This window comes from Brienomyrus brachyistius, chromosome 13 (assembly GCF_023856365.1).
Source record: "Brienomyrus brachyistius isolate T26 chromosome 13, BBRACH_0.4, whole genome shotgun sequence".
NCBI classification, from domain to species: Eukaryota; Metazoa; Chordata; class Actinopteri; order Osteoglossiformes; family Mormyridae; genus Brienomyrus; species Brienomyrus brachyistius.
Window position 1 is genome coordinate 24,663,132 of NC_064545.1, and position 24,391 is coordinate 24,687,522.

Consider the following 24,391-nt stretch of genomic DNA (forward strand, 5'->3'; position numbering starts at 1 on the left):
GATAGTTTTTACCACGGGATTTTATTTAACTCTTAATATCAAAATGTACGACGTGCAAATCAGAACTATTTTTCCACGCTCAGGCTCCACTTTGACCTATTAATACTGCCGCGATCTTGCAGCAGCTGCAGTAATCGCTTGCATGAAAACGGTAAGACATTCTTAATTAATAATTAAAAGTTTGGTGTCCCCGTGAAATCGTGCTTCTTATAGACGCTAATATGAAAAAAGCATAAAATTCAGCAATGGTGAAAGATAACACTGAATGACTAAATACACTAAATAACACTAAAATGCTACTTGAGTCAATTTTTTTAAAGTTTTGAAAAACATTTCACAACAGTGTAAAGTAACCATAATTAAAATGCACTTTTGCCTTTAATAAAGTGCATTTCAACTAATTAACCACGAGGCAAAGATGCAAATTTCGTCAGCTCACATCTACTTCAGTTTCATCGTTTGATTTTGCCAATGAATTAAACGTAACTACAGGCAAGAAATACCTACATCCAAGATAACGGAGGTGCCTTTTCGAGGCTCGGGTGCGAAAAATTGTTCCTGGGCAACCGCCGCCTCCTCTTTCACATATTCCCGGGAAGAGATGCTCTTGTTGTCGCTCATCTTGGTTACTATCCAGCGGACAAGCCCGTCTATTCCGCCGGACTGGGCGCCGCTGTTGCCGGACTGTGCAGCCGTTGCTGTCTCGCTGACCGGTGCTCCGGCTTTCGGCTGATCTTTGCTGTCCTGGGCCCGGAGTTTGGGTTGTTCTTTGTGGAGCAGTTTTTGGACGCCGTCCCTGCAGTAGCGCGCTGCTTGCTCGCACATCCTTTTGCTACAGAGCGTTCATGCTGAGCGCTAAGGGGGCTTTCCCTCCCTCCTCGCTTACATCATCGGCCGTACACACCCCCAACACATACCCTCTTTTTCTACAGTGCACAATTGAGCGGTAGAGAGAAACTGCAATCTTCTTCGGCATTGCAAGAAGAGTGCAATATTGAGTGCAGCGTGGCGAATTACGCTTAGAATATAAGCATGTTCAGTGAGACAAAGAGCTCAAACTCTAAGCTGTAAAGGTGAAGCGATCGTTCGTCATCATTTACATTAGTTTGTAGTTTTTTGTAACCTTTTAAATACACGAATAAAAGCTTCTGCGATGGGTTGGCACACTGTCCTGGGTCATTCCCCATCTTGCAAGCAATAGCCGCAAAGGACAAGTAGGTGATTTGTGCAACCTGTCACCATCAGTCTTAAGGTGATGATACACAGGGCAACTTTTTACCAGGGAATTGTCAACCAGGTGAGACAAAGGGCAACTCATCTGGATCAGGATGATCCCGAAAATTTGCCCTCTGTGGATCAATATTTTTCCAGTAGAAAAATCTTGCCCGTTATCAATGTGAAATGCCCAAGCAACATTTGTTAGCAACATTACCTGATAACTTTGCCTTGTATCATCACCCTAAGACATTCTTCCAGCTACGAGAAATGGTCCAAATATCAGGAGATTTATTTGGTCCACTAACTTCAGGGTGGGTTATTTCATAGCTCCCTGATCAGATTAGCACCCCATTGCCTAAATCCAACACCCCTGTTAGAGATGAAAAAGCTCTGGAATTGAACACTGAAAGGTGAAGGGCTCATGGTTGAAAATTGGGTTTCTTTAAACTGTGGCTTATCATTTCTGCTTTGAGATGTTATGAAGGATACCGGGACCGGGAGAGTGCTCCAGAGCCTTGCCCTTTCAAAGGTGATTAACTAATACCATCTCAAATTCTCAGGATGTAATTGGATCAGGAGCTAACCACCCAAGGGAGTCCAGAGATGTAGGACTAATTTAAGAGACATATTAAACCAAGTTGAAGGGCCGTTTCCTCTTGAAGTACATGAATTCCAAAAACTGTTAGATCATTAACAGTAGGCTACCTCAAGCCTTCTACGGAAGAGTTATGGATCTACCGTATTCAGCAGTGCGTGCTGTTTGGCTATGCAGTGGAGGTACTTATAGTGACACTTGAACACCATACACTTTAGTCACTGTACTGTTGAAATGCATGCTGGGATTTTTGCCTAAAGCTCACTTTCACCACTTGATGTAGTAGCAGAGTAACAGGGGTAATATATATACTACCAGCAGCACAATTACTCAGGTTTTAATAGCCATTCATTTATTTATTTGTCTATTTTTAAATGGAAAAGCTAAAATCAGTGTGTGGGTTCCAGGGAGGTGTGACCACCATGCGCTCGGCTGGTGTATGCAGTGCTCCAGGAGCTGCTGTACAGTGATCCATCCCAGCAGGAAAAAACGTGGCCTATGATGTATAAATAATGCATTGTCGACTTGAGTCTCCTTCGGCAAAGTTGGGTCTCTGTTATTCTTGTCAGGTTAATGATCTCGTACACAGAAGTCTCCGCTTTGAGCAGGAAAACCCTGGCACTTGAAATAGCGAATAAAACACCCATATAAATGGTTTGGGTTGGATAATCTTTACGCTCAGATTTGTGACAATGCTTTACAAATGGCACACAATAAACAAGAACATACTGTATGTACATAAAAGTCTAATTACTACTGTAAAAGGTCACATTACAAATGTCAGAATGGAAGAACTCCCCCCTTTACATCCTTCAGATGAAACAGGTTTATGAGCTGTTAAGGTTCAGCAAGAACAGAAATTTCCATTTCTGTCTTATTAATAAGTTAGAGCAGCATAAATTTAGACGGCACTTCAGCTCCACCAGCACTCTGGGGTTGGAACAAGGTTTCCAGAGAAATTCTGGCCTCTAGTTCCAAACCACACAAACAATTATGACCAGGTCTGATGGGATTATGTTTTTTGGTCTTTCAGGGATCAGAGAAACCAGGTTCCTAATGCATGCTGGGTGTAATTATCAGAAACTGCCACTGACCAGTTCAGCACATGCATTGTGAGATAATGAATATTCTGTCTGTGGTTGATGTTTACAGAAGTGGACATTTCAGGTGCTAAAAGAAGAAATATAGACCACGATTGTGTTTCAACCAACTAGCTAAGAATAAAGAGTCAAAGTCATGGAGTACTGAACTGGTTTGTTGAAACAAAGCCTTGAACTGCATTTTTACTTTTCGCACCTGAAATGTCCATCTTTGGTGCTTTAGCATAATCCCACCCAGAGCTACTAAAATTAGACAGCACCAGTCGATTCAAGAGCTTGTTTTCAGATAGGGAGCAGACGGTGAAACGGTTTTGCACTTTTGTTAGTTCTTACTGTCACTCAGATCTACGTTGTAGCTTAGCAGCTCAATTTGGGGAGGAGGAGGAAGAGAGGGCATGCGAGATAAACCTCAGATGTTTGGTCTGAACCCGTCAGGTCAGACGGCCCCGAAACATCCCACGTATGAGGCTGGGCCAAAGGCAGGGATCGGCCCATTTAATACCCACCAGGTAGTGAGCGGTTCCAGCTGAATGAGGAGAAAAGTAGCAGAATGTCAGCATTTGGCAGAGATGTCTGAAGCGCTGCACTCACTGAAGTCCTCCATTGACCATCCAAGTGACAAATATCTACTGCTTGTTATTATACATAAGTACACACCTTTATTAATCTCTAAAAATTATAAAAGTTAATCATGGTAATTACTTAATAATTAATGCTGTATTTTTCAAGTACACAAACACAATGTAATTCACGTTTTCCCCAAAGAAGAGTAAATCAACTTGTCACTGTAATTAATGTTCTGCCACATCCTTTTATGAGAACGACTATTCTATGTGTCAAAATATTCCATGACAAGATGCATAGTAAACAGACTAAAGAGGGTATCCATTGGGGTGAGGACTGCTGCCTCCCACCTGAACTGGTTCAACTGCCTTGCCAGTTCCATGTGTGTGTGGAGTCTGCATGTTCTGTCTATGTCATACAGGTCTCCACCAGGTACTGCGGTTTCCTACTGCAAGGTATGCAGTTAGGCTATGTAGCATCTATAAAATCGCTCATAGCCCATTACTGCGTGTGTGTCTGTGTACAGTATGCGCCCTGACATGGACTGGGATACCATCCAGGCTGTACACTCTAGCATTGCTCCTGTACTGGGTGGGCTCCATTCCCCTGCCTCACTTTGACCTAGACCAGCACAAGCAGGTAGAAGATGGCTGGATGGAAGTTATCCACTGCATGTACCCAGGCTACATCAAGTACTGCTGGATATGTTAGGTCTCTTAGCTCACTATTTCTATTCTAGCTCTCTTGAAAAAGGGCAACTGTGCCCCCTGGTGGCAAAAAAGAAGAAAAGTAAATTAATCAAGAACTAAAGAATAGATACACCCACCTTCAAAAGGCCTATCCTGGATCAGAGTGTCAGGGAGGCCTGGAGCCTGTCCCATGCTGCCCTGGGATACACACACACACACTGTGGGTAATTCAGAGATGGCATTTAGCTTAACTGCATGTCGTTAGAGCACAGGAGGAAACCTGCAGACACTGAGCCACTGTACTGCCCCAGTGAGACGAACCATCTGCTGAAACAGACCTGGCAGAAACTAAAGCATCCAAGGAGTAGAGTAGTTCAATAATTTATTTTATTCGCTCACACTGCAGTTCAGCATAGATAATACATGGGACATCTTTTTGTTGTACTGAAGTATACTGACAACAAAGCTTTCACCATATTGTATCTTTATCTTATCTTAATTTAAATGCAATAAAAGGAAAGATTTGTATGAAAAACCACATGAAACTAGAAAATATAAGGTACTATACTATGTAAGAAAGTATCTGAATGTAATCCAAGTACTCAGATAAATGTAATCTACATAAAACTGCTTATGCAATTAAATTACAATTTAAGTCTATGTTGTATAATACGTATAAAATATTCACTTGAACAGTTTAAATAACTACTATGCCTGAATGCAGCAAGAAATGGTTGCTGGATCTCAGCAAGTTCTGCAGGATGTAGCCTCAGGTGCTGTGTTCTGAGGGCACTAATGGGGGCCTACCTCGCAGGCCTTCGGGACGGCCTACCTCGCAGGCCTTCGGGACGGCCTACCTCGCAGGCCTTCGGGACGGCCTACCTCGCAGGCCTTCAGGAGGCCTTACCTCGGGACGCCACTTCTGAGCTCAGGCCCTTCAGGTAGAAGACCCAGGAGACACCCTGCCCGTGGCCCTCAGAGCGCGGGCTGGAGACAGTCAGCTTACCGGTGCAGGGGTGTAGGGAAGGGCCCTCATACATCACCACCACATTGTGGGTCTTCTTGGAGCGAATTGTCTCCGTCCCCTTGACAGTGAAACAGGGGTTGTCCACTAGGAAGGAGAAGGTGGTGGTCTGCAGAAAAATGTTCTTGAAAGGGATGGAGATGCTGGAGCCTGAACGGATGGTGAAGGGGCCCTGGGCTTTGGGCGGAAGGCAGGTGCCGATGAGCGGGAAGATGTAGTCGCCCCCCAGGCTCGAGGAAAAGGTGAGAGTGGCGCGGGTCTCGCCCAGCTGGCTCGGCTCGAAGTAAACGTCCACGGAGACATCAGTGCCGGCCTGGGAGCCCGCTGGTGCCGTGCTGCTCCTCTCCACCGTGTAATCCGGCCCGTCCGTCTGGGGCGGCCAGGAGCACAAAACACAGTCAGCACATTCTTGAATTACATTCCTACAGTCATTTATTCCTAATGAAGCTCAGAGCCACCTCAGGAGATGTTGTTTTATATTTATGAAGATATAAATTTCATAAATAGAATTTATGTCTTACATAAGACATGCTGAATATTACAGAGAATCTGAGAGTCAATAAACAATTAAACTACAACAAATCGAAAGCTTGCACTTCAATCTGCAATGTCTATATCAGGGAAAAGCACATATATCACGCAGTGTGTGATCTCATACGTGTGGCACTTATGTAAGTGCGGGATTGTGCAGTGTACGGGGGCCTGGGGGCCGGGGGCTTTTCTGCAGTCTTGTAGGGGGATGATTCAGGATCGCAGGTATTACGATGCCACATGCGTGGTTATGCTGAAGGTAAGCACCAGTGTTTTAAACATGATAGGGGCTGTGACAGGTAGGAGGGGGTCAGAGGGGAGGTGGGTGTGAGCTTTCAGGAATAACGACGGGACAAGCAGCTGGGGGGGGCTGCCAGCGGGGACTTTGAGGGAGAAGCCAAGGTGCAGAGACCAGCAAAGCCTGAGAAGGTGCCTGCAGCCTGCAGGTGAGACCCAGAGGAAGCCGCGCGTACCTTGCCGATATACTCCGTCTTGGCGCGGGAGTAGTTTGTGAATTTGGCGCAGATGTACTGGCCGGTGCCCAGGGGGGTCCGGAAACAGAGGGGCTTCTCAGGGGGGGCGGGCAGCGCCCGGAGCAGCAGCTCGTAGTGGAAGTGGCCCAACTCACCGCAGAAGAGGGTCAGACGGACGGTCGAGTTTCCTGGCCGCAGGGGCTGGTACTCAAAAGTGAGGGAGGCCTGTGCGTATCAGCAAGGGAGGCAGAGTGAGCAGAGGAGCAAATGGGAGAGATGGACAGACAGCCCTGAAGGAGAGAGAGAGGGGGGGACAGACAGCCCTGAAGGAGAGAGAGAGGGGGGGACAGAGAGATACGGTATACACACCAAGGACAATGCAGGCACAGATAGCTGGGGGGGCATGAAGATGTCCCCGCTGCGACACTCGGTGGTTAAGTAGAGGCCGACAGGGAGGGGGTTCTCCACGGTCACTGCGGCTGAGGCCACCTGCCTCACCAAGGCCACCATCTCCACGATTTGGAGGACGCTGGGCGCGGTGGCCTTGAAGTTCACATAGTAAAACAGGAACTCCTGCGTCAGCTCATTACGGAACGTCACCTGGGCAGGAAAACGGGCCGATTTAAAAAGAGCTTCCTGCCTCCAACCCCACAATCACATTTACATTCATTCATCAGACGCTTTCGTCCGTAGCGACATACAAGTGAGGCAAACAGCACATCACAGGCATACGTGCTGTCAAGGGGCTGACGTGGTTCATCAGCGTGTATCAACGTGATAACAATGTCTGCTGAAAAGCTGCTCTGCACAAGGACTTCAGCACATTCAGGACGTCACTCTCTATGAAACTCTCCAGTTTGCAGTTCGCACCTTGGCGCTAATATTCCCTTCTCTGTAGCTAAAGAAGCCGAGTTTATAGCTCCGCCTGGTGGCCGCTGGGACGTCCAGGTACTCCAGCCCCTTCACGGTGATGGTTTTGTCAGGCCGCTCGGGTTTGAGGATCTCCACAACGACACGGAACCTACGGGGAGAGAAAGTGATCCAGTGAGAGTGAGGGGGCGGAGATTTAACCGAGCAATATCTCCCCCCACCTAGGAAAAGTTAAGTGGCCCTACTGAGCAATTCAGGCTCTTCCTTTGGCGTTTTATTAAGACATTTTGTCATGTTTTTTGATTAGTTCATTTCTTTGACAATAATAAAAGTCTGGGCATCTTGATATGGCACCAGTAAAATATTCATTTAAAATCCAGGAAGTTACAGAGAGAAAGGAGGGAGCCCAGACCTATTCATAAGGGATGAGAATTGCAATAATTTTCCCCCAAAGCCTACTGGTATTTAATGTGTACTTTCAAGAGAAAACTACCGAGGCAGGCGGTGTGGAAGGAGGGACACGCCCACGCTGCCTGAAATTCACTGTACGCCGAGGCCTGTCACACACGACCCATGTGAGCGGCTCTAATTAAACTCCAGCCGGGCTGCTTGCTCAGTGTGTTTACACTGCGAATCTCTGCACTAGCAAATCAGGTGGGCTGGGGGCAGGTAGCAATGTGCGCTACGCCCGTAACCATGCAGGCCTGTGTACCTCTGGGGCCGGGACAGCCAGTTCAGCACCGGCAGAACCCCCGTGAAGTGGGTCTTGCAGGGCACCTCGTGGGAGATGGTACCAGCGGCCTTGGGCGGCTCGGAGGTGCCGAGGAAGCTGTACAGCAAGGCTGTCCCATCTGGGAAGGAGAAGAAGATGGACCCCTAGGGAAGAACAGATGGGACAAGGAGAAGACATGAGCATGGATGAGGGAGACACACAGGTAACATGCTTATTACTAGCTGTCAAGTTACTAGTCTAACTTTGGATTCAAAGGACATTAGTTAGTATGCAGTTTAGTAGCTTGAATGTCTTCAGTGTCAATATTTGCTTTCAGGAGAAAGATGAACTTCTGTAGAAAAGAAGGTGACGATAAGGACAGTTTGCACACCTGGTGCTTCTTCCCATCGGCAGTCATCACCAGGGGCTTGTAGGTGATCTCATAGGGCTTGTTCTGCTGGCCTGGCTCGAGGACCAACGTCAATGGGGCGCTCCAGTGCTCCCCCTGCAGGACAGGCTTCAGAGTGCAGCGTTGGCTGCTGCGGTTGGACAGGGGGATGGCCTGGGTGTGCTGAGAGCGCACCTGACACACAAAGTGCAGCACCTGGCGGGAGACAGACGTGAGCGGAGACAGGGCGAAGGTGGAGAGGGGTGGAGAAAAACGGCAAGGGAAGGGTCAGACTGACTTGGAGGACAGATGCGGACAGTAGGTGCTGTGGACTGTCAGACTGCTACTCCTAGAAACAGACCTTATCCTGAATTGCTCCTGTAAGATATTAGTTCTATAGACATACCGAAATGGAAGTTAAACGTCCAGCTGGGGGGGGGGTTGTCATAAGGACCTACCTCCTTGATGACGGGGGGGGCGATGCAAGACCCCGAGAGGGTCAGTTTGATGGGCTTGCCCCCCTCGATGGCACAGGGGACACTGTCACAGCGCAGATCCTGGCTGAGTTCGGTGGGGGCAAAAGTCACATGGAATGGCACCACCATACCAGGGCAGATGTAGCCCTCCGTGGGAGTTACGGAGAACGCTGGACCAAAAGCCTTCGCCTCCCACTTGAACCTGAGCAATGCCCAGAAATATAGTTATACAGTTATCTTATAAATAAAGTTATAAATATAGTTATGTGGCTGTGTTTGTAAAGACAGTTTGTGTATATAACATTTTTAGAACTTGCCTGTGGCGATGTCCCCCTAGTGAAAAAACCCCCTTTTAAGTTATTCAGCTTTAGAAAGTGAGAAAGCTGTGTGTGTGTGTACATGTGTGTGTGTGTGTGTGTGTGTGTGTGTGTGTGTGTGTGTGTGTGTATCACTACCGGGCTCCCATGTCTCCTGTGTTGCTCATGACAATGCGCCGGCTAACTTGGCTGCCCTTAGCCACTGCTCCAAAGGGCAGGTGGTTTTGGTCTAGCTGAACCTCAATGCCATGGCAGCAGCCCTGCAGCACCAGCAGGGGGCGCACTGTTCCCAAGCACTCCAGCTGCAGCTCTTCCTTGAAGGGGGCCATACGACAGCAGGGGGAGAACAGCAACTCAATGCAACAGCGCCCCCCCCCTGACTTCAGAGTCACCTCTCCAGCCGGACTCATTGAAAGCACCTGTGGATGGCGAACACCAGCGATGGGAGAGATGAAGTTTTTCAAAACCACGACTTCTTGAGTATCACCAATAACCATGGGAGCTTATCACTGACTTAAACACTGTTTTTAACACCAGTTCCTTTCGATCGATACCAGTCAATGGACTGGGACCTCCTCTACCTTGGAGTCCAACAGCGTTTGCACAGATGGGCTCAGAAGCAAGGAAAATGTCACGGGAGCTTGGCTGTTGTTCACCACAGGAACCACTGTCTTGGTCTTCTGACCAACCTGGAGGGCCCCGAGGTTTACCACCTTGTCTTTGGGGTCTTCCACATGAATCTGAAAGAATGGCCATGTGAGAAGATCTCAGGATCTTAAAGCCACAAGCAAATGGAATTTCCATAAAGCGACGGAAGCCTGCATAACTACACAAGTTTGTGCTTCTTCTCCTAACCTTCAAGTCAACGCCCTGGCCCAGGATCTCCACCACATGCTTTGCGGAGTCATTTATTTCAAAGAAGACCTTCTCCTTGTATTTCAGGACCTCTCGTGGATAAAAGGTAATAGGCACCTCCATGGTTTCACCAGGAAGCAACACTTTGGGCTGGAAGCCCACCTCCAGATGTGCTGTACTGTGGTACAAGCATCCCAAGCTATAGAGGAGACATGAGACGTTACATCATTACACTGTAGGCAGGTTGTATTTAAGAAGCAGGCTTTTCAGAGCCATGTTCTATTACATCCATCCGTCCATCCATCCATGGCTACAGATGCTTCATCCATATTCCACACTACATTAAATACTTCCTTATATAATAACCAGCATGTAATGCTAGTGGTGAACTAAATGCAGTTGCTTCACTCCGTTGCTATGTTACCTAAGTGACTGTTCTCCCTTGTTGGAGATGACCAGCGTCTTCGTCGGAGGCACCATTCCAGCACAGTAGAGGAAGCTCTTTCCAAAGTTGTGCTTGAGGAAGGAGAAGTGGATGCTGGGATTCACTGCCAAGCCAGAGAAGCAGCACTTGAAAGATGGTCCGTTCTTTACCTGAAAGAGAGGCAGCAGAAAACGCTGGATGAATCCAAACACAGGTTTAGCTGCAGTCCACCATCACGGTTCTGTTATCAGGTCAACCCCGCCAAGGTGGCTCCCAAGCCCCGTGGTGTCCGACGGCGATTCAGAGGTCAGGGTAACTCACGCTGATACGGAGGCCGGAGTTCCTGAGCACACACTTCTGTACCGGAAGGAATGTCACAGTACAGCTCTTCTGTCCTCCTGCAGGCACGATATCACTGCCTGGCTCCACCTGCAGGTGGCGCTGCATCTCCGGCGGGCCCCAAAGCTCGTACTGTACATCTAAGCTGAACATTCCAGGGTTCGAAACCAGGAAGTGGCACAAAGTTTTGTCACCCAGCTCAACCTATTCAAAGATTGATAAACAAGTGTCAGATTAGCACAGCCAATCAGGAGGCAAGCCTCACCGTTTGATTTTTTTTTCACTCCTGCGGTAACCTGGGAAGATTTTAGCAACATACTTCCCGTTCTGGATTTTCCATTTTTTGCAGTGCGTCTGCTTTCCAGTGCCTCCAGCTGCTCACCTGTTTGAGGTCCACCTGATGCTGGTTTCCTGGACACAGTTCGGTGACCGCGCCTTCCGCGCTCTGCCACTGAACACAAGCGGCGAAGGTGAAGCTCTCTGCTTTCACGTTCACGGTCAAAGGGTTCACCTTCCCTCTCACGTCGCACGCCAGGTTGAAGGTCACAGGCCCCTCCTGTGTAGGGCTGAAGGAAATGACCAGGGGAAGCCTGGCAGAGAGCGCATGTCATTGAACTATGACTCGCTGAATCTCACTCAACAGCTAAGCGGAGTAGTTAAGGACTCATAACCTGAGGATTGCTGGTCTGAGTCTGAGAGGAGTCTGTTGTTATACCCTTAAGTGTGGACTTAATATAAATTGTTCCAATAAAATATTCAACCCTATGGGTTAAAATTGTAGGTCACTTTGAATGATCATGTTTTATATATTATATCACGTATCATATGATTGATGAAGATGATCGAACAAGCAAGTAAATGTTACTTTCATTTGCCAGAAGTATTAAGCAGATGTGACCATTTGCCAAGAAACAAAATTACAAATGTAAGCTGTTATGGGAAAAGGATGGATGGAAAGAATTAATAACAGTTAATATTTAATATTATATTTTTCCATAATGATGACAGTTTGATCTTGGACAAAGGGGACAGGGAGGACTCATGCTGTGTGACTTGGCTACCTGTCACGGGCTTGCACTGTCCCCATCAACGGCTCAAGCAGCAGGCTGTCGAGGCAAGCTTCAGAGTGACAGGAAGCTTGCCGGATGGAGAAGTGGAACGGAACGTCCTCCATGTTCAGAATGTAGACCTTCTCATGCACCTTGCGGCCTGTAGAGTGTCGCACCCAAAGTTAACACTACAGGAGCGTTGAGGTTGAAGCACTTAACGCCCAACAGGATTGTCCTACAAATATTTCCAGTGGTGCCACATAACGCTGCCAAAATACTAACATAAGTAACAGCCATATTCAGAGGAATCGTTGGGAGAGATGCTCACCCATAAGCAAATATCCCAGGTTGACATGGGTCCGGTCCAGGTACACCACTGGCTCACGGGCCATGCCCACAAGCAGGAAAGGGACCGAGATATTCCGCTCTGGGATCATGAAGGTCCAGAGGGACTCCACAATGTTCAGGTTCTGGGCCCGGAACTCAAAAGACACCTAGAGGAAAAAAAGTGGCACATTGGTGTAGTTATGCAGGGGAGCAGATACCACAAATTAGCGTCTCTTTCAGGAGACCTTGTCTCCATGTGTTCCCATGGTTACCCAGTCTTTGTTAGAATATCTAACAGACACACACCCTACCTCTGCTTCTTCCCCTGGGTGGATAAAGCCCTTGGGAGTTAGGCACTTGAAAGTGGCATCCTGTAAGCCCTCACAAGTCCACATGAAAGAGTAGGACTTGCTTGTGGGGTTCACAATACTGAACACCCTGTGGAGAGCAGAAGAGCGACAATTACCTGAAAAAAAATCAGCGTCAAAGCAAGCATTTTGGTTTCTACAGCATGGTTGTGCCAGTATCTCCCATTTTCCAATTGATGGATCATTCTGGCATTTCTGCAGGCCACAGTGATGTCACCTACTTTGCAATGGGTGTTCCAATGCCCACTGATGACACCTCGATGACCCTTGTGTTGGGGTCCAGGGTGGCCCGGGGAGGGGCCCCACTGGGGCCCTGCATGTCAGGGTTGCGCCGGCCCCCAATGAGGTAGTCTGAGTCCTCAAGATGGAAGTGACAGTCGGGAAGGAGGCTGCGGCCCCTGACAGCCAATGAGGGGCCCTGGTCGTCCTGTAGGTTGGGGATGCTGCCCAGGCAGATGAGGACACAGCGGAAAACCGAAAAAAAACAGCATTTCAGGCAAAGTCACCCTTCAACCAACAGCACTGTGACTACAAAAGTCTATTCATGTCAGCAGCAGGCAAGGAATTTAGCATTAAACTCATAACCAGCGCCTGCCTGACTTTGTTTTGCAGTGACATATTTTTGGTCAAATGATCTGCATCCTTCAGTTATGTCCCTTGCTCTTCTCCGGGTAGAAGGTGCCTGACCTGCAAATGAGCAGACCCTCCCACTCGGACACTTCCAGTGGGGAGAACCGGACGCAAAAAGTCAGACGGTCCCCAGGGTTGATGGTCCCGGCACTGGGCTCCACGGAGAACGGTGGCAGGTTGGGGTCTCCCAGGAGCAACTTTGAAACACTTTCCAAAGCGCTGGCTGGACGGGGGGCCGCCCTGGGGGCGTGCTGGGAACGAGGGGCTGCAGGCAGGGGGGTTCCTAAGAAAGACACCCAACGACCCATTCCGTCACAAATGTTTGTAAGCCTGACTGCATGGCTGGGTGCTTGATTTTATACACCTGTGGCAATGGGTCTGAATGAAACACCTGACTTCACTGGTTAAGAGGTGTGTGCCAGTACTTTTTACCCATACAGTGTAAGTGTTTGTGCCCCCTCCAGTAAAGTGCTTCCCCTTATTCGCTGATTCTGATTCCATCTTAGGCCTGGCATTAGCTAAAGCAACCGCATCCTTTCCAGAAGTACAGAAGGGAGTTAATCGGTGCTCCTCCCCCCTGGCCACTGCAGTTCATCGCCGCTCACACTATGTAAAGAAGCATGAAAAGCAGAGAAGTGCTAAATCCGTGGCTGGCCTGCGGAGACGACAAACGGGCCCCTACCATGCAGCATGACCTTTAACAAATGTGCTAAGAGGCCCCCAGCAGCCGGATCTGAAGGTCACAGTCCAGACCCATTATCACAGAAGTTAAACCTTCATTGGGATGCTAATATTTATTGTCATCCAGACGGTACTGAAGTACCACAGTACAGAGTGCGACATTCCATCAGGACAGTGCACATGGCAGGAAGAACTGCAAGATGAAGACTGACTGGTTGGAATCTCAGCTGTACTGTAAGATATTACTAGATTTAGCTGGAGTGATAGAATATACAACCGATTTTACTGGTGTACTATATCACAGTTACCTCCTCGATCGAAGCCGACGGCCCGTCCAGATTGTTCCATTAGCACCTGCCAAGTGAACTCGAGCAGTATATCACCCGAATTTATCATCTGGAACCTAAAAGCAGGGAAACTCAGTGATGCACAGTAAAATGCTAATTTACCATGGTCAGGTGACACAGAGGACACACACTACTTACTGGAAGACTCGTGTTTGGTACAACATTGTGTCTTTGAAGTGAATGTTTTCCGCCTTGCAGGTGAAGCTGGCATAATCGCACACAGCATTAACACGCAACTCCAGCTCCCTGGACGAGTTCTCCACCACGGAGTGGGCCGGTTCAGGGTCACTCTGGGTCACCTGAGTCAAAAAGACTTTTCTAGTGAATTTCTTACAGCCTTTTGACCAATGTGTAGTGAGGCTTACCATTGATGGTCTTCTTTAGACGTATCCTACATAGGGTTACTATGCATTTTAACCATAAACATTCACCGATATCCACAGGGTCAATATTACACACTAACATCAGTGTTTCTCAACTCAGACAGTCCAAACAAAATGCTCCCTCCCAGCCGCTACAGAGCTCTGCTCAGTACACGACGATAAACATTGTATATATCGTGGCCATGTTTAACTAATTGGTGGGAACGATACCGATAAAAATGATATATATCGTGGTCACGATTTACTAATCCATTCCCTCATCCTAATTAAAACGTGGCCACATTTTACTCCAACAATATTCCATCTACATTAATCATGGACATGTACCCTATTTACCATACTTTTAAGCCCCTTGCCTTTAATATAACAACAATACAATAAAATAATAAACAAACATAAAAAACAGCAAATTATTATCCACAGCTGTAAATCATTTTTAGAACTGTAAGTCTTAAATGAGGTCAATTGATTTTAGCTTATTCCTAACAATACTGTAGAAGAGGAGGTCATGAAGGTCACCTTCATCTTAGCTGGTTGGGATGCGACTGCCTGCTTCAGGACATCGACCCATCTGATGGTTCTGAGCCGGTCATCCCAGTCGGGCACCTGGTCGATGGGCTGTGTGAAGACCACCCTGCACAGCTTGCATTTCACGGGCTGGGCACTCAGGACCACCGGCTGCTCCGAGCAGAACGTCACCGTCACCTCCTTCGAGCAGCTGGCGTGCAGGTGACCTGTCCGGGGGGAAAACCGCAGCTGCCGGCTCTCAGGGGGCCATTCGAACCTCAGGACGTCGGAGCTGCTGTGATTGGTCATCGTGAAGGTCTCCTGGTAGGGCTTGGCCACATGACAGGCGCCGAAGTGTAGAATGTCTGATGTGTTTCCTTAAAGAAGCAGAGCGTTCTTCAAAAGTCACAGTGCCATTACAGTGACAACTCAACCAGCTTTCTTTGGCTCAAGTAGTATCTGGCACTGGGTTCAAATCCCAGGGAGAACACAAACTGTAGCCCTTCCTTCTACTGCAAGTCGCTTTGGATACAAGTGTCAGATTAAGTAAGTCAATGTAAACCCCGTTGGCTTGAACTAGGCTGAGATGGACAGAAATTTGAACCCACCATGGTAGGGGTAGGGAACCTGTTCAATGGAGAGACGCCATAGGTGCAGGTTTTTGGCATGACCTCTCAATCGGCCAATCACAGTGGGTCTCCAGGACTGGAGTTGAGAAGCACTGCTTTGTTATTGGCTGATAGAGGTCATCCCAAAAACCCAGACTCACAGCAGCTCACTGTGGATCAGGTTCCCCAGCCCTGCACCGTGGCTTTTGTAGCTTGATTTCTATATAAAATCACATTAATACACCTCCGGCACATTCTTTTTCCAGACATGATGCTGACCATATAGCTGGTAGATATGCTCTGCTTTCTTACCATCTGCAGTCTCACTTTCAGGTAAACTTTTGCTGCCAACGTTGTCGAGGGTGATGACATCCCTGTACCCATCCCCCACCAGCCGGACCATCGTGTCTTCGTACAGGTTGTCCACCACCAGGAGGTGCACTTTGGCCTCGAAGCTCATCTCTGCAGTGGGTCGAAACTCCACCTGGAAGTCAGCCTGCTGCCTCACAGCGAGGAAGAGGGAGGCCCTCTGTGCTGCTCTGCCCTCTACAGAAGGTAACGTGTTACAGGTTATTACATCATTAAATGTGATTTTCCTCTAGAGGAAGTATTACTGTACTGCATTGTGCTGAATAATAAATCTGGTAGTGGCCATTTACTTCAGAAATTCATTTTACAATGTTTCGGGATAGTTGGGCTCTAACGCAACAGTTATATTTTAATGGGCTACTAACTGTTGTGTTGCAACTGCCATTATTGAAAAGGTTTTTTATTTAAATATATGAAGGTACACTACATTCAATAAAGAAAGCATTTTGAGTGGTGGTTTGAAATGAATAAAAAAATCCAATACTATTCTACAAAATATCCATCCATCCATCCATCCATCCATAACCATTTGTCCTATTCAGGGTCACAGGGGGATCTGCAAAATATTAAACGAAAAATGATAGTAAATGAGACAACAGGTCAAAGGTCATCTTACCTCTGTGAGCCTGGCTGTCCATGTGAAGAGCGTCCTGGTCCTCCACAGGCTCTGCAGTGGCCCTCAGAGTGAAGACGCCTGTCTCATCCAGAAGACTGATGTGAACCTGTTAAGCAGAGGCTGCCGTTGATAACTAGTAATGCTACATGTGTCATGTTACTGCGCCATAGAATTCCCAAACCTCCCAGACTGACTGGGAGACCCGTGAAATGGAATGAGGTCTTCTGGAATTTCAAGGTTTCATTCTGAAAGATATTTACTATTTAAAAAATGTATAATAATAATAATAATAATAATAAAAAAGTTCACACAATTCCGTTTGCAATATACACAGACTATATTACATGAAACTAGAGCTTAATTCTCTTAAAATGGCTAAACTTCCCATGGCCACAGTCACCTCCTCGCGAGCCTGACCCTCCAGTCCGGAGCGACCCGTTCCCACCTGAGCGGACACAGTGCCGTCGTTCTTCAGCACCAGAGGCAGGGTCCGGCTGCGGCCCACCAGCAGGGGCCTGAACTGCAGCAGCAGGCCGCCCTGGGGGGTCCGCAGCAGTGGCCGCAGGACCGTCACGCGGGGCAGGTGGCCGTCACCCCCCAGCTCAAACGCCAGGGCTCTCGTCCGGGCTGAGGGGGCCGAGCTGCAGCAAGCGAGGAGCTTGTGATGACCCAAGTACCGCAAGCAACGATCTCCGAGTCCACTAAAGCACTAAAGCTCAGAAACGGATTAAGCCAGGCAGCAGACAGGTTTTCCGCAGTTTAAGTTTTCGTGTAAACCAAATAAGATCTTACAAAGCAGTTTGTCTTTATACTAGACTTTATACACGTGTTCTACTTTCATTACACTTGTAATATATTTGTATTTTTCTATTAGACATTGTCCTCGACTTACGATTTAACTATTGGTTCTGACTGACCACCACAGTGACCCCAGAGATAGGGGAGTCCACCCCCAAGTCCCGAGACTCTGCTTCCTCATTGGAAGGCGGCTCTTCATTTTATATGCAAAAATTATGATATGTATGGTACACTGTATTAAAAAATTATATCATCATGAAGTCATATCGTTTTTTAACCTTTTTATCAGCATTTTCTCGTGGGGACACATCTGCAGTCTCGGAACGGTTGTAAAATCAGTCGACGACGATCTCTACATTGTATATTTTATTTTTGGTATTTTGAAGCTCTTGTTTTAATCTGGCACAGTGAATAATTAAATTTGATCTTATCTTACATCGTGGGGTCTGTGTCCTCCTTAAATGACAGCTAAACACGCACACACACTGACACACAGCGGTCTGCTACCTGGCCTCCAGCGTGGCCTCAAACACAGCGCTGTACGTCTGCATGCTCTGCGGGGAGAAGGTGACGACCGCGAAGGCCTGCGAGTGGCTGGGGATGCACAGCTTGGTGGGCGTCAGGTCGAACACCTCGGCTGAGCGGCCGGATGTCTGCAAGCAGCAAAAGCACCTGCCTGTCACTTCAGAAGAGCCTCCTCCCACCGGCAGGGATGCTGCAGGTCACCTCCAGCATCTTCTCCACATTAATCCTTTCAATTCAACAAGCGTTAAATTATAAAAATATCATTTTTCCTGTCTTCTGATCTTTCTTTCTTTCTTTCTCTTCCCTTCTTTCTCGTTTCATGCACCATTCTGTGAGTCTGTGGTCAAGTGTCTTATGGTGACTCTGTTATGAAAGGTGCTACGTAAAAGTAAATCGAATTGACCTGAATTGAAAAATATCATTAGTGTATGATGTAACAATGTCTCAAAGACAAACCCACACACACATTTGTATTCACATGTTTGTGAGGCGCAACCATTCTTTTCTGTGGATAAAACTCTAATTCCAACGTGACGACCTTAACCCCCACCCAGCCGTGACCTTATCCATAAGTAACCAAACTAAATACAAGGCTTTCTATATTTTTATTTTTTGATTGCAGTCACAGATTTTTACAAAATTGAGTTTCCCCTTGTGGAGACCAAAAAGGTTTTTATCATATTGTGGGGACAACGCAATATATATGGCGGCGACACACACACACACACACACACACACACACACACACACACACACACAGACACACACACACACACACACACACACACACACACACACACACACACACACACACACACACACTAACCCTGCTCATGGCAGACTTGATGGCCAGGCTCAGCTCACAGGGCACCTTCCCCGCGTTGCTGATGCCAAACCGGACGCTGGCACTCTGGCCCACCAGCACATTATTGAAGATGAACCTGTTCTCATCCTGGATGTAGACGCCCATTGCGTCCCTGTACTCCTCAGAGTCCAGCTGGCTGCTGTTTCTGCAGGTGCGATGCTCCTCGAACACAGACGCCATGTCGTCACACACGATCTCTACGTGGACAGATGGGTTATGGTCATGTGACCATACGGGGGGGGGGCGCTGGGTGCTTTTGATAAACATTAAACCAGATGAAAAAGAGAACTGAAGCGGCATAAAATAATAGGATAAACTATTAAAAAAATCCAGAGGATAAGATGAGAAGGTTATAAAGTATGTCTGTGTCAGATAATTCATTAGAATAAAGACATTTTGTTATCCATGCATTACAAAAAACCCCTAGGATACTACCAGAACCTGCCCCAATAAATAAAACATATATAAATAACTACATATATATATATATATATATATATATATATATATATATATATATATATATATATACACACACACACACACACACACACACACACACACACACACATATATATATATATATATATATACATACACACACACACACACACACACACACACACACACACACACAGAATAAATCAGTACAGTAACATAAGATAGAAATGGAAGATATCCAATGCTAAGAATGGTGTACAGTGCTCATATCTGACATTCGCGACCCCATGCACACCTGGCACGCAGACCTCGGCTGCCAGCCGATAAGGGATGCCGTTGGGGTGGTCGTTGGGGTCGCGCTCGGAGATGTCCACCGCAATGCACTCTTCCATGCTGCCCACCTGGTCGGCGACACAGTCCACCGTCACCACCTGCTGAGCTCCGGGAGCCAAGACGCCAGCGCAGGGGGACACGGAAAACACCCCCATGGTCAAGCGAGCCTGGGAGGGGGGTGGAGAGAGAGCGCTGTCCAAAAAGGAGGCACGACTTCTATTTGTCGGGAAAATGATACTTGATATATTTTATATACTAATAGTTAAATTAGCTCTGCTTTAGTTATGAGAATAAGTGGCGTGATCACCTGTGAAGATAATCCTATTTCCCGCTGTATGGATTCGGTGCGACGCACTTTGCTGCCAGAAGAGGGCTTTGCAGAGTAGCTTTCCCGTGAACGTGTACGCTTCACAGTCACCATGCTGTAGGACACAGCCAGCGTGAGAATTCACATGCACAGAGCCAATGTGAAGCCCAATGTCATCCATCTTCTATCCGCTATCACAGGCAGTATGGGGCCCAATGCGGGCTTACTGCAGGGCACTATGGGAAATTTAGAGATGCCAGTTGGCCTAAATGAACATCTTTGATGCATGGGAGGAGACGCATGGAGTACGCTTAGGAAACCCACACGTGTGATCTCCACACACAGCGGAGGTGGGATTTAAACCCCCAACTCTGGAGGTGCGAGGCAATAGTGCCGCTGTGCCCCCCCCCCCCCCCCACCAAAAATCATCTTACTGCTATAGATCTGTAACAATAAACAAGGATGGGAAGAATCAAACGCGGAAAAGGTAAGAAAACTAAAACAAAGAGAAGAAAAATATATAAAATTTAGGCTTTTGAGCTATTTAAATACCTAATTAGACTTCATCCAAGAATTTAAAATTTTAAACACCCATTAGTGTTGTAGAAAAAAAAATGAGCTGGTTGCCATGGAGATTAGCCTGTGAAGCCAAGAAATGCCTAAGCCAAAAAAAATCAATTGTAATTGAGATTATACAACAGATAGTTCCAACCAAGAAATGTGATTTGGCAAGAGGCGTTCGGTAACCCTCATTTTCACCAACACAGGGCCGGCACTGGCCCAAGAACATCTACAGTAGCTGCAGACCTCCGCCGCATGCGATGCAGGGAAGGACGGCACACATGCTATGCAGGGAAGGACGGCACACATGCTATGCAGGGAAGGACGGCACACATGCTATGCAGGGAAGGACGGCACACATGCTATGCAGGGAAGGACGGCACACATGCTATGCAGGGAAGGACGGCACACATGTGATGCAGGGAAGGACGGCAGACATGCGATGCAGGGAAGGACGGCACACATGCTATGCAGGGAAGGACGGCACACATGCTATGCAGGGAAGGACGGCACACATGCTATGCAGGGAAGGACGGCACACATGCTATGCAGGGAAGGACGGCACACATGTGATGCAGGGAAGGACGGCAGACATGTGATGCAGGGAAGGACGGCACACATGCTATGCAGGGAAGGACGGCACACATGTGATGCAGGGAAGGACGGCACACATGTGATGCAGGGAAGGACGGCACACATGTGATGCAGGGAAGGACAGCACATGTGGCTCCAAATTAGAATTCCAGAATTTTGATACGGAACAAAGAAAAGCTCTTCTAGGAGAAGGACCAGCAGCCGTCAACTTGCAGAACAATCTGTATCTCTCTGCCGCAGCTGCCCAGGAAAATAGAGTGATACAACTGAATTGTTCACAGTTTCCATAGATTTGGAAGATTAATTTCCACCATGTCCTGGCAATAATCAGCATATATATTTCATGTCATTAAAGCAGTTTGAATTTGAATTACAATTTTACAATTGGAGTCAGATAAAAGAGAAATGGAGAAGCAGGACAAGAATTCACACACGGACTGGAGGTTCCACCCGGGCGGCTTTGGACCGGGCCAGCCCTGGGGGTGGAGGAAGGGGGTCATACCCTTTTCTCTGGAAGGGTACAGACTGGTCGTGGAGCATTCTGCAGATACTGAAACGCATCTCAAACGCTCCTTTGTTCTCTATGGTGAAGGTGAGGCACTTGCGAGTGCCGTATACCAGCGGGCCGAAGTTCATCTCGGAGGGCGAGATGCTGTATTTGCTGAAGAGGGACTGGACCGACACCTTGATAGGCATGATGCCGATGACCTCACCCTCCTCCTTGATGTTTGGCTCGATCACCTGGGAGAGACGTCAACGTGCTTTACTTACACTAACTTGTCTACCAAACACATACCTGTGTGCTGCGATGTGTCAAATGATGAAATATAATCAAATCCAGAAGAATGAAAAGAGAATTGAAAAAACAGAAGCAGGCAGACGTATAAATATTGCATTATCCATCAGGAACGTCTGCTTGATACCAGAATATTGTGGAGGCGGGGTGACCTGACCTGGAGGGATATGATTGGTTGCTCTCTGATGAAGACCTCTTTGTTGTGCTGGAAGACAAACTGCACAGTGCTGGGCCGGTCACTGGGATGGAGTGAGCCACTGGAAGGGGTGACAGTAATCAGGGAGTTGGGGTCTGGCCTTAGCTGGTCAGCGCCTTTCAGCAGGAACCTAGTAGAACCGGGTAGAAAGAAAGACAGAGATTAAAATGAGGGGAAGGATGGAGACTGAGAACCAGAGAGAAGACAGAACCTGAATAATTAGGGGCATATCTGAATTATAGGTTACAAATCTGTCATTTAACAATTTAAACTTCAGTTCCTTATAATGTTTCACAAAAGGTTATTCCATAACTATACAGTATAGAGATATATAGTAGTATACATACTGTAACATTTGCCTATTGTGCTTTGCAAATATAACTCACTTGAAAGCAACTTCATATTTTCCTTTGTTTTTCAAGGCCAGGCAAAGTTTGGCTTCCTCCAACACTCTAATTGTCCCAAAGTCTAGGATGCTGTCAGATTCTGTAAAGCAAACACAAATAAATTAATTAAGATTCAAAACACAACGTCGGCTATGTTTCAGGTCAATTAAGATGAATTACCCTGTCCACCAGGACAAAGGTCAAAGTCATAAACCACCGTGCCAAAGGTTATATACAAAATCTGCATGCCATATAACTACATGGAGCAGGTTATTATAGGTCACAAGAATGCAAAACATGTATGTATCTTGTATATCAAACTCATTTCAGAAACTATCCTTACTGGATCCACTTGAGTCAGATCCTTTCAGGAATGTAATGTCTAACAAGACATCATAGGCCTCAGCTTGGATGTGGATGTTTTCTGTATGGACAACGCCGAGGATGTTCTCCGCGTCTAGAACCTGGGATCCATGTATACGGATCAGCGTCAAGGGATAGGGAATCCTAACCGAAACATTTGTACTGCAGCTGTACCTAATAAAAATCAGACTCAATATATGTTATTTTCTTACTATTTCACTTGTATTTTTGGTTTGAAAAGTCTTAAATAGTATGTGTTCATTTAGATTATTGCAAAATACAGGAATTTAGTAATTAAAATCATTAAACTTCTTCATTCAAGGACTAAACCACTGTGTAAGCCCTTCACAGTCAGACTGCTTCCTTCCTGTTTCCTGTTTCCCGTTTCCTGCTTCCTGTATCGTTCCCCAAAGAGCAGTGGCGCACCTCCAGCCGAACGGACTTCTTAAGGCTGGTGGGCCTGCTGGCTCGGAAGTGAACCTGCAGACTGTACTCGGACTGTGCCTGGATGACGCCCCGGTCCAGGGACACGGTAAATTCCTCCCCCAGGGCCTGCAGACCACTCAGGCTCCAGGCCACGGGCAAGAGGGTGTTATTACGGAGACACAGGCTCTTTGTGACCTTCCTAAGGTGGTGAAAGGCAGAGCAAGAATTACACAGAGGAAGAGTAGGAGGTGGAGGAAGAAGAGGTAAATGAGGAGAAATAACAAGTAGAAGAGATAGAACTTAAAGCAGACAAGAATCGATAACTTGTGAAGCAAAGCAGAAATGACCTGATACATTTCATTACATAGGAATGTAAATCATGGTATCAGCATGGCAGAAGCAGAGGTGGACATTTCAGGTCCAGAAAGTAAAAATCCAGACCAGGATTTTGCTTCAACCAACCAGTTCAGTACTCTGTGACTGTGACTTTTTATGTTCAAGTTGCTGGTTGAAACAAAATCCTGGTCTGGATTTTTACTTTCCGGACCTGAAATGTCCACCTCTGGGCAGCAGTCAGTGTACATTTAACACAAAACCAGTGTTTTCCAGCTGCATGGAGGTGGGCTGGGGTGCATAATCAGACCTGTTTAGCAGGACTTTGTCAAACTGCAGTTGCTTGCAATCCAAGTCCAGCTCAGGCCGGACCCCCCAGCAGGAGATACGGAAGACAGTGGGCTCAGGGTTCTCTTTGACGCAGCACACAATGCTGTCCTCAAGCTGGCCTGGGGTGGTGGGGTACGCCCACACTGTCAGGCCCTGAAGTAGGGCAGAGGGGAAAGCGACCACCTGTAACCTCTCAGCGCGGCCGTGCAGCAAACGCAGCCCATCACAATCCAAGAATAACGCATAAAGAATAACGACTAAAATATAAATACGGAATCTGTCTAAATGCCTAAATCTATGCAAAAACAAAAAAAAGATTGTTTAAACCGGTACTTGTAGTTTCTAATGAGATCTTAGGAGATGATGCCGCTGCACCTGCTTTTCGTCGGGGTTGAGGGCCATGCTGGGTGGGTCCAGCATGAAGGTCGTGGCCTTGGTGTCATGCTGGAAGCAGAAATGAACCTCGGCCTTCAGAGGCGAGCAGTTGTGTATGAGCAGCGTCTCCATGTTTTCTGGGTACCTCCTCTCCTTATACCTGCCCCACAGGTAGGAATGAAAGGAGATGTTGATAGGGGAGTTACACTGAAAACTGAACCTCTGTCCCCATACCTTAATACATGCACACAGTATATATACAGTATATGCAGTGTATATGCAGTGTATATGCAGATACAGCT

At 47.2% G+C, this 24,391-nt stretch overlaps 2 protein-coding genes across 3 annotated transcripts in view; both read right to left on the reverse strand.

The window, feature by feature from the left end:
- necab2 (N-terminal EF-hand calcium binding protein 2) overlaps nt 1–874 on the reverse strand; it is an 80,635-nt gene extending 79,761 nt beyond the window's left edge. For both annotated transcript variants that reach the window (XM_048973584.1, XM_048973583.1), the window contains exon 1: nt 508–874. In XM_048973584.1, the coding sequence (XP_048829541.1) occupies nt 508–825 (318 nt within the window). In that variant the 5' untranslated portion in view covers nt 826–874. The remainder of the gene's footprint in view (nt 1–507) is intronic.
- Nucleotides 875–4,531: 3,657 nt separating this feature from the next.
- The window catches only part of hydin (HYDIN axonemal central pair apparatus protein), a 73,092-nt gene continuing 53,232 nt past the window's right edge, over nt 4,532–24,391 (reverse strand). Inside the window, 35 exon segments of the mRNA XM_048973665.1 lie at nt 4,532–5,560; nt 6,195–6,419; nt 6,564–6,794; nt 7,065–7,215; nt 7,777–7,940; nt 8,168–8,380; nt 8,623–8,842; nt 9,096–9,376; nt 9,539–9,697; nt 9,813–10,011; nt 10,237–10,406; nt 10,558–10,779; nt 10,958–11,165; nt 11,637–11,784; nt 11,953–12,118; nt 12,263–12,389; nt 12,541–12,762; nt 13,007–13,232; nt 13,939–14,033; nt 14,116–14,271; nt 14,875–15,244; nt 15,788–16,021; nt 16,461–16,566; nt 16,906–17,101; nt 17,766–17,911; nt 18,610–18,845; nt 19,385–19,589; nt 19,730–19,844; nt 21,387–21,625; nt 21,838–22,006; nt 22,263–22,362; nt 22,606–22,726; nt 23,052–23,250; nt 23,695–23,867; nt 24,090–24,249. Coding sequence (XP_048829622.1) covers nt 5,060–5,560; nt 6,195–6,419; nt 6,564–6,794; nt 7,065–7,215; nt 7,777–7,940; nt 8,168–8,380; nt 8,623–8,842; nt 9,096–9,376; nt 9,539–9,697; nt 9,813–10,011; nt 10,237–10,406; nt 10,558–10,779; nt 10,958–11,165; nt 11,637–11,784; nt 11,953–12,118; nt 12,263–12,389; nt 12,541–12,762; nt 13,007–13,232; nt 13,939–14,033; nt 14,116–14,271; nt 14,875–15,244; nt 15,788–16,021; nt 16,461–16,566; nt 16,906–17,101; nt 17,766–17,911; nt 18,610–18,845; nt 19,385–19,589; nt 19,730–19,844; nt 21,387–21,625; nt 21,838–22,006; nt 22,263–22,362; nt 22,606–22,726; nt 23,052–23,250; nt 23,695–23,867; nt 24,090–24,249 — 6,853 coding nt within the window. The 3' untranslated portion in view covers nt 4,532–5,059.